Here is a 10,659-nt window from a genome sequence, read left to right on the forward strand (position 1 = left end):
GGAGGGTCTAGAAGATTTTAGGCGTATTAGCCTTGTTGGAGGGTTTTATAAAATTCTTTCAAAGGTTTTAGCTAGAAGGTTGAGCTTCTACATTAATGAAGTTATAAGTCCATCTTAATTTGTATTTATCTCGGGGAGACACATAATGAATTGCTCTTTTATTATAAATGAAGGTATTGACTTTTGGAGAAAGAAAAGATTGAAGGAGATTGACTTTAAGTAGATTTTAAGATAGCTTATGACTCGGTGGATTGGGAAATTTTGATGAAAATTATGAATAAAATGGGGTTTGAAGTTAGATGGTGCTCTTGGATTTATAAATGTGTGTCATCTGCTTCTATTTCGATCCTAGTAAACGGGAATCCAACGGAGAAAATTCACCCTTCAAAAGGATTAAGGCAGGGTTGTTCGTTATCTCCGATGTTGTTTAATTTGGGAGGGGAGTTGTTGCATTTACTGTTGGCAAAAGCAATGGACAAGGGGTTGTTTTCGGGTTTCAAGTTAGGTACTCATAATCTCTCATTCATGTTACACATTTACAATTCGCAGATGATCTTATAATTTTCAGCAAGGCAACTATTCGTGATTTGTTGAATGTTAGAAGGTGTTGTTGATTTTTGAATTATTGGTGGGGTTGAAGTAAAATTTAGCAAAGAGCATAATATTTGGAGTTAATGTTGACGAGGAGGTTCTAGATGCTTGGGCTAAGGAATTGGATGTTCAATGGGTTATTTTCCTTCGGAGTACCTAGGGTTACCGTTGGTGGCCAAGAGAAACTCTTTTGCCTTGTGGGAGCCTATTGTGCAGAAATTCTATAATACTTTGGCTTGATGGAAGGCTAAATCCCTATCATTGGCTGGAATGGCTGTTTTGGTGAAATTCGTTTTGTGTTCTCTCCCCATATACTTCCTATCTATTTTTCGGATACCAATTAGTGTTTTCAACAAGTTAAACTCTATTATGATAACTTTTATATAGGGAGGCTCGACAGAAAAAAGAACATTCATTGGTTGAATTGGAAGTTGGTGTGCAAGCCAAATAAATTGGGAGGATTAGGGATTTTGAACTTGATGCTTTTGAATAGGGCTTTATTGGGGAAATGGTTTTGGAAATTTGCATCAGAAAAGAGCTCCTAGTGGAAAAAAGTGATGTGCAGTGTGAATAACTTGAATCTAAATTCTATGATGATTGGGAATAATTGGACATCTCAAGCTTCTTGGATTTGGAGAGGTGTTGTAAAGAATTTCTTTTCTAGTGATAAATTTGGGGATTTTCTTAGGAAAAACATGTGTTTGAGAGCTGGAAATGGAGAATCAATAGAGTTTTGGAATGATATATGGTTGGGTATGGTTCCTATGAAGGACTACTTTCCGAGACTTTATGCATTATCAAATAATAAAAGGGGTAAGGTGGAAAAATTCAGAATTAACAGTAATTCGGGTTGGGTGTGGGATATACAAGTGAGAAGGAATTTGGTAGATTGGGAGGTTGAGAAATGGTTGCAGCTTATTTCCTTGTTGAATAACACCACTCTCTCATTATTAGAGGAAGATTGATGGATATGACTAGGAAATGGTGAGGGTTGTTTTTCAGCTAAATTGTGCATCACAAAATTTTATGATCAAGAGGGTAATGATGGAGAGGAGGGTAATTGGGACATGCATGTTTGGGCAGGGGTTGCACCTCCACGTGTAGAAGCTTTTGTTTGGCAAGTTGCACATCAAAGAGTAGCAGTTAAGGAGGAACTGTTGAAGAGAGGAGTGACTGGGATTGATGATATTTTATGCCCGATGTGTGGGAAGTGTGAGGAGTCGATTTCACATATGTTTTTGCATTGTGAGGTGGTTTAGGTTTTGTGGTCTAGATTTTTGAGGGACTGGAATATTTCTTTTGTGGTTCCTAAGAAGTTGATTGACTTTATAATTTTGTGGGAAAATTTAATTACGAGATCTACTATTTGGAAATTCATTCCAAGGGCAGTGTTGTGGTCGGTTTGGAAATGCAAGAACGATATTATTTTCCAGAAAGAGAAAGTGGATTCTGCACTGCTGTTCTTTCTTGCTAAATTTAGAACTACTTCTTAGTTTGGGGCGAGATTTGAGGATATAAAAATTCCTTTCGACTCTCTAGTTGAGGATTTAAAACTGGCAGATTCGATAGGAAGACAGAAAAATGGAGCAATGGCTAAGGGATGGGACAAAGGAGGAATAGACAGTTTGATTAGGGATGACATGGGATTGCAACTTGGATCATTCTCAGAAAAAATTGGAGGCGGTCCTCCTATACTTGCAGAGCTATTGGCGATCAAAAGAGGTTTGACTCTCATTGAAGAAGTAGGATCTTTTCCAAGTCAGATGATTATCTTGGAATCGGACTCGACCACGACTCTGAAGTAGATTAAAAATCTAAATTTATGTACCCCTTTATTTCAGTCCTTGGTTAGAGGTATAGCTACTTATGTGGAATAAAAGGGCATCATTTCAAGACATATTTTGAGAGCTACTGATTGAGAAGCGGATGAGTTAGCAAAAGCTGGTATAGGCTGATCTAGATGTTATATGTTGTGGTTCTTAAGTTGTGGTGTTTACTCAGTTTTTTAAGGTTTCTGGTTTTAGTGTTGCAGTATGTGTTATGTTGTTAAGTCTTATGTTACTCTTTTCCTCCTTCCTCTGTTCTTCATGTTACTGATATAATATGTAGGATATGAAGGGGTTTTAATGAGGTCTATCTTCTATCCAAAAAAAATCATTTTGTTTTAAATAGAAAAATTGGAGAGAAAAAAATTACAAAGGGAAATATAGAAAACAAAAAATGGATGTCTCTTGTTCCCATATGTAATGGGGTAAGGGAGAGGTAAGATAGTAGGCTGCCTCCAACACCAAGTTCAGAGCAGCTTCCGTAGAAGACCTCTAAATTATGAAATGCCCTCCGTGGGACTCGATCCCACGACCTCAAGGTTAAGAACCTTGTGCTCTACCAACTGAGCTGGATAGTCATCTCAAAGGGAAATATAGAAAATGATAACATATATTCAATATTCATAACTATCACCGATTTGTCTAAAAACACTAAACGTTACAATAAACTTCCAAGCTGCAGAATTCAGCAATAACAGTAACCCAATGAATTGTTCATAAAAAGACATTTTACTTACAGTTTTCACGCGATTGCTCAGATATAATATTTTGTATCGATTAAACGATAAAAAAATCAAGATGAAATGCAAGTAAAAAGGAAGACTAAGAAAGCGAAAAAACCTTGGAGGGTTTAAGAGGGGAATGGTGACCGTGAAAAATTACTCTGCAACGCGGGTGTATTTTAGGAGATTGTGAACCGTCGATTGTTTTGACTAGTTCATCTTGACTAGTGTAGTTGCTCGACGCGTATTGTTGATTTGTGCCAATCGAATGAAAAACAATTAGGTAAATTACTTGAAATGATCATTCAACTATTAGTATGCTAACGTTTTTGTTACCTAAAAAGCAATCATTTAAGAATCACTACGTTAAAGGAATATGCCATTTTGATCACCAATTATTAAACTTTTAACAGTGGTTAATTTATCTTTTGGTCACTCATTTTTAGATTGTTAAGGTTTTTGTCATGCAAATGTATTTTAGTCATTCATCATTAAATCTCTTGGCAGATGTTTGTGTGACGTTTGATTATAAAAAATTCATTTTAACTCATCAAAAATAAAATTTATTTTAATTGACTTTAGTTTATGTTGTTGAAGAATTACTGACAAAATACATTTGAAGCGGACACCCAAATATTATCTTATAAGGGTAAATTACAAATTTTATCACTGAACTTTACTCTCTCTTATTTTTCTAACTGAACTTTAAATGTTTTTAATTTTCTCACTAAACTTAATACATTGCGTTATTTTGATCACTCCGTCGTTAAATAGTTAACGGCGTCGAAACGACGCCGTTTTAGAAAAACAATTTTTTTTACCAAAACAAAATCATTTTGCATCTATATAATAGCTCATTTATAATGTCGTTAGTGAGAAAACAATTGAGTGACAAAAAAATTCAATGTATTAAATTCAGTGAGGAATTGAAAAAATTCAAAGTACAATAAGTAAAATAAGAGAGTAAAATTCAGTTATCAAATTTGTAATTTACCCATCTTATAATTTAAAAGGGATCGAACTTCAAATTTTATAATCAAATTACTGACTTCCAAACTAAAAAAAAATTGAATTGCAAGGTGAGCTCGGAACGTATTATTCATTTCTCGAACTCAAAATTAGAACTACAATTTTATTGTCAAGGCCACCAAATGGCATAACAAGTACATTAATGGCTCCCGATTTGTAATTCCCCATTTGTGGCAATGTTTTTTTTTTCACACGGTAGTATTCATACATAAGAGACGGAACATTTCCAGCTCCCTTGACAGAAACCCCAGATCCAATTTCCCTCCCCTCATTTCCTGCAAAGAGTCACATGTAGAGCATAATGCATGTCAAAATTGAACTTCTCATTTCGAATATATAAATAATGTGTGCATGCATCTGAGTGCTCTTGTCTATTGCAAATTGAAATTTCTGCTACAGGCACATGCATGGAAATGGTGTCTACAGATATTCTACATGGCTTCAACTCCCACATCATGAAGTTAGTCATAGAAGTTACAATCCACAATATGGAAACCAAACTGATTTCTACCTCCCTCCCCTAACTTGTCTTGTATGATAAACATAAATGGCATGCATAGGCTAAAATGTGTCAATTGTGTGTTATTGTATGTTAAGATGTGGAATCTGAATCATTTTGGCATGTATGACTTGCTGGTGTGATGTTAGGAACATGTTAGGATCGAATGGTTGAAGCTTAGGGGTCATTTTTGTCCATTTCATCGTACTAAAAATGAACAGGGCAACTTAACAACCAGAATTCAGAAGGCATCTTAATCAGAAACAGCCTTGAATATTTTAGGGGGGCAAAGATGAGCTCAAATGAACAGACATAGTAGTAAGCATTGGGTATGCTCATGATATGTTGAGGAATTCTAACAACATTTCATTCATATGCAACATATACAAACTTCATCATAGTGTGAAAAATGGTAATTGAAGCATACCATGGAAGCTTGAAAGCGTCCTTCCACCACCCTTGTTTTGAGCAGTTGGCAACTATTTTGTCTAATCGTACAATGATCTCCGAAAATGTCGGTCTAACAACAGGTTCTTTAGCCCAGCATTCTTCAATTAACCTGTTCATATATTACAAGTAGTAAAGCTTAGAACATTTGTGTGTGCATATTGCGGTACAAGATAAGCCTTAGAATACACAGCGCTTCTTTCTTCTGAAAAGGATGACACGCACAAACCGGGTTTTTCTTTTCGATTAAATGTGTAAGGAACATAAAACAACCCGTACAAACAAACATAACACTGTCGTTAATTCAATAAACTAACTTGAGGTCAGAAAACATGCTTTCATCTCAAACCCCAAACTTACTCTTTTAAGTCTGGAGGATAACTTTTTGATTTCGACTTGAATGATGGTCTCTTCTCTTCCAAACACATCAATCTCAAAATCTCTTCAGCAGGTTTGGGATGAAAAGGCACTACTCCTTCAATCATCTGAAGTTATACAAGAACAAAACAGAAAAGTGGGTAATTCCAACTATCAAACAAAAAAGCAGCTTTAATTGTCTAAACAATTACTTCCCTCAAACCCCTAACAAAGCTCCCCGCCTTGACTACTCATTCTCATAAACCTCACTCAAAATCGCACATATAGAAAGAATTACAGCAGAAATTGGGCATCCATTTTTTTTGTAAAAAAGAAAATCACATTGTTCGCAAGATGTCAGCAAGAAACAAGGAATGAATAGTCAGAATGGAACGTTCATCTCTGTCAGTTGATAACAAACTTTTGAGAGAACATGTACCTCGTATAGAACGACACCGAAGGAATATGAATCAACACTCCGATCAAATACCAAATTCATATAAAGCTCAGGTGCAGCAGATACATCTGCAATCAGAAAAACCAAATTATTAGTCACAGTTTTACCATTTGCAGAAAGCATACATGTATCATACTTATACTAAACACACAGAAAAGGTTTATACTAAACACACAGAAAAGGTTTTCTCTTCCATTTTTGTCACAAACGTACTTTTTGGATCAAGATGATCGTTTGGATGTGCTAATTTTGCCTTGTCAGGTGCTATTCTTGTCAATCTTAACAAACCGAATCCAGATACCTTCAGATGACCTCCATTATCTATCAAAATGTTTCTGGCACCTTACCAAATTTCAAATATTAAAGAACAGTATATCACAATGAGTACAACAAAGGTTATCGCTTGCAATTTCTGCAAGCATTATATCAACTTCTGCAGTGATTGCCTTACTTTGTCCTTAAATTGCAGTGAATGACTGGCTCTGGTTTACATTCATGAAGGTAATTCATTCCCCTGATATCAAGAAAATGATAATCAATAAAGAGAATAACCAGGAGAAATAAAATGCTAGAAGAAGTTATATGCACTACTAAATAAAGGATATTAAAGGATAAAAGAACAAGCATATTTGGAACATTAACATCCGAGTTTAGCTTAGGAGGAGAATAGGACTAATGGAGATTAAAGTGACAATAACAAAAAGTATTCTTGAAGTATAATTCAAAGAAAGAACATGCCTGGCAATGTCAAGGGCAAATCTTAAGACTTTGGATGGTGATAGACGCCCTTTCTTTTGAAGGTAGCTTCCCAAGTCACCCTAAAATAAGGATAATCTCCATAGTAATTTTAATGTAGCAAGTAAAGCACTAAATACTTTTCTCTAGACAAAGCAAACTAAGTTGATGGAATGGTACCTTCGCACAGATAATGTTTCAATAACCAAATAAAGGAACCATGCCAGAAAAGCTTAAAGTAATACTATCTCAAGGATGCATAAAACTATGTGTAATAATTTTGAAGTATCAAAAGCTCTAGTGAAGAAATGAAGTACAAAGAAAACAAAGTAGAATCAATAACTGACTGCACATGGTTGCGAGGCTAAGTTCATTAAATAGGGAGCCAATCTAGGCAATGTATAAGTCATTACTCAATTCCTCATTTCACCACAAGGCAATATACAGTGATCTAGGTTACAAAATGCGCATACATCTTAATCCTTTTTTTTCTCTATAAATGGACAAGCTGTGCGTTTCCCTTCAATAACTATTTCACACAGAAGCATGCATAGATATGGATAAAATAGACAAATTTACAGAACAAAAATACAGGCAACACAGTCGAGGGGCAAGCAGCAAGAAGAAGTGAGAGAGAGAGATGCTTACTTTTGAAGGATACTCGGAGACAAGCATCATGGGAAAATTTTGTGTAACAGCTCCAACAAATTGAACCACATTCGGATGTCGAACCTTTTCTAGCAAAGTTAGCTCATACTTGAAATCATTTCTGTTAAGAGAATATATATATATACACACAAAAAAAATCTTAATATACTTTAACAATAATTAGAAAAATCATACAGCTCTTGAAAAACAAGAAATATAAAGTAACAAAATAAAGTATGTGCTAATCTCCGTAGAAGTTGATACAACAAAATCATCAACGTAACCATGTAACCTCAAAATTTGTACTGAATACATTTAATACATCTGGTGCCATTATACCAGATAAAAAATGATTGAAGGAATTCAGAGGCATATTCCCTAATTAAACTACAAGAAGACTGTGATATGAATGAATGAAAGTGCATAATTGGTAAAAACTGTATCAAAATTTTACACACCAATCACTCTAGTACTCGGTGGCGGTACAAAGCTGTTAGAAAGTTACTTTACAACGTCTTTTTTTCAGTATTAATTCTATCAGAACTAGAGCTATATTAAGCTATTGTTGCTCCCAACATATATCCTTGGTTTCTTCTCGTTGGAATTTGGACCAAAGAACTAATCTGCTGGAGGAAAATCAGCAAGCATGCTTGTTTCTTATCCGGTTCTTAGGTTATATGAATGTTGGAAAGCATGCAAACGCTCTCGTCAACCTTTTGAAACATTCATATGCAAACTTATTGCAGACCCTTAAAAACATGCAAATAAGTGGAAAAAAAGGATATGCGTAATTTTTAACACAGACATGATAAGAAACACACAAATTTATTGATGCATAAATATCTATATAAAGAACCAGCACGCAGACACTGAATTCCAAGAAAGTGTACACAGCAAAGGAATGCGCATAATACAAGAGTAAGTATAAATGAATGACTTCAATAAGGAAACAGCACATGTATGTTGATTCACATGAGTCAACACATAAAAAAGTAAACAAAGTAAGTGCATACATGGTCAATTCACATGAGTCAAAAACACAAAAAGGAAAACAAGGTAAGTGCATACATGGTCTCAGGGTCTGAATAGCTGTCTGTATCTAGTATCTTTACAGCAACCTTGGTGCCATTCCATTTTGCAACTTGATATGATCCCTGGCAAGAGATTTATGAAACGTTAACAATCTATATATATATATATATATATAGAGAGAGAGAGAGAGAGAACAAAGAGCAACTGATAGATCTCCTAAACTTTGAAACGACAATAAATATAAATTCATCAAGATGCAGATCAGTGCAGTGTTCATCAACCCCAGAGACAAAAATTGTGGCTGCCTAAGAGTAAGTCTTAGCTAAAACAAAAGTTTGCCCAAAGCAGCAAGAGTTTGGTCAAAAATTGAGGGAGATAATGGAGACTAAAATATGTTTCTTCATGTACCATTTCGTATATGATTGACAAGTTCAAAGCTGTACCATAAAAGTAAAGAAAAACTTCAATCTTGGGTCTGTCTTCTTGAGAATCTAAAATGGATTACCACCAAGATTTTAAGATAACAGATTCTTTTAAAAAATTATGAAAACGCAGAGACCACAAGAAAATATTGAATGTGTGACACCCAAAGTAATGCCAAATAAGCCTCTGTTGAAAGTGGAACTGAGCGGAAAAGAGATCCGAATCTAGCAAGAGAATCCTACCCTAATCCCTCCACGGAGTAATACATGAAACATTTACATAAGAAATCATCCGCACATCAACCTGATCACCTTTCAAATTGGACCATACTTGAATGTCCAAAAGAATCAATGTAGTAAAAATAAGCTAAGAGAACCATACCTTTGTTATACCATCAGACTTCCGAACTTGAAGCTCCAAGGGATTAAGCTCGTACTCTGGAACTTCTCGAGGATTAGAAACTGTCATTGGCGTATTCCTGGTTTTCTAATATCATAGCATACATGTAAATATCAATCGTCATAAATGCATAGCAATGACAATAGAAATGGCATTTAGATTGAAGAAGAGAGTTTAATGTCGTACAGGAACGTTGGCTCCACGGGCCTTCAAAATATTGTAGACCTCCGTATTTCCATAGTACTTTGCATCCGCAGCTGCCTGCCCATACAAAAAAATAAACTTACTAACATGCTCAATATGCATTGAAGTCATAAATAAAACTGCATTTGATATGCAGTATGATATCATCAAGGAAATAAAGCTGTCTGCCCATACAAAAAATAAACTTCCACAAAATCATTGAATCTCCTAGTTCAAGACCAATAAATTTTATTAACAGAACCAACAAATAGAGATGAATTATGTTAAAGCTGAACCTGCAAATAAATCTTATTCCCCTCCCTTCGATTTTGAACAACTAAAGGGTTCAAAAGAAAACGGACGGAACAAGCAAAAAGAAATAGAAGACGAAGAAAAGTACCGTGCTACCCCAACGATCACGGGCATCAATATTAGCCTTCTCAACAAGAAGAAGCTTAACAACCTCAACATGACCTTCACAAGCAGCGATGTGCAAAGCAGTACGGCCATCCAAATCAATACTATTAACGTCAACGCCTTCATTCAACAAATCTTCCACTCCTTTGACATCCCCTCTACACGCCATGAACAGCAGATGCATGGTCGCGTCAAGGTTCTCCGGCACCGCGATCCCATCATGGACGGGACTCCGCCTGATTGGGTCAAGCGACGACTGCCGACCGAAGCTGAACCTTTGGTTGTTCTTCCGGGGGTCGAGCGATGCCTGCCGTGTGAACTGGCGGCTGAAACTCTGTTTCAACGACCCAGTAGAAAACTGGCGGGAGATTCCCTTTTTCAGCTGACCTGCTATGTTTGTCATGGTCCGTTTGTTATGATACAACAAAAAGGGTAATCCAGAAATCAACTGCAGAATTGGGAACAGCAAGACAAGTCAGATAAGAATCATTCGAACAGCGACATGATTCTGGAATAAAGGGGAATAAATTCTAAGCTGAGGGATCTCGAAACGAAGCCCAAGCCTGAAGGAGGAGACGAATGCTAGAATAGACTAATCGAGATCCGAGCTAGGAACATTGCAAGAACTAAAACAGAGAAAATAAAGAAATTTAAAGCTGGTGGAAAATGGGTTGGCCTCAACCGATGAAATCAACGAAAATGGCGTTCGTCAAAAAAATCTAAAATGATTTCTGTATGACATGTTACTTGCATATATGAATTCTTGATAACTAAGATTCATAACATATTCTTCTTTTTTTTCTTTAATTATAATTCAGATGGCTGGAATTCAAAATCAACGACTGAGTCAATGGACTTATACATATAAAATAACATCACTCTCTCGTTGTTCTA

General features: G+C 35.8%; 1 protein-coding gene across 1 annotated transcript; it reads right to left on the minus strand.

The window, feature by feature from the left end:
• Window positions 1-4,240: 4,240 nt before the first annotated feature.
• On the minus strand, window positions 4,241-10,433 carry LOC120200733 (integrin-linked protein kinase 1-like). The gene is made up of 12 exons (XM_039201496.1): window positions 9,749-10,433; window positions 9,352-9,426; window positions 9,148-9,252; window positions 8,380-8,465; window positions 7,312-7,432; window positions 6,667-6,746; window positions 6,380-6,442; window positions 6,142-6,263; window positions 5,911-5,996; window positions 5,475-5,599; window positions 5,095-5,226; window positions 4,241-4,443 (listed from the first exon to the last, which is right to left on the minus strand). Exons 1-12 carry the CDS (start codon window positions 10,166-10,168, stop codon window positions 4,437-4,439), a joined length of 1,422 nt encoding a protein of 473 aa, XP_039057427.1. The 5' UTR covers window positions 10,169-10,433; the 3' UTR covers window positions 4,241-4,436.
• Window positions 10,434-10,659: the final 226 nt, after the last annotated feature.

This window comes from Hibiscus syriacus, unplaced genomic scaffold (assembly GCF_006381635.1).
Source record: "Hibiscus syriacus cultivar Baekdansim isolate YM2019G1 unplaced genomic scaffold, ASM638163v2 tig00006507_pilon, whole genome shotgun sequence".
Taxonomy (NCBI): Eukaryota; Viridiplantae; Streptophyta; class Magnoliopsida; order Malvales; family Malvaceae; genus Hibiscus; species Hibiscus syriacus.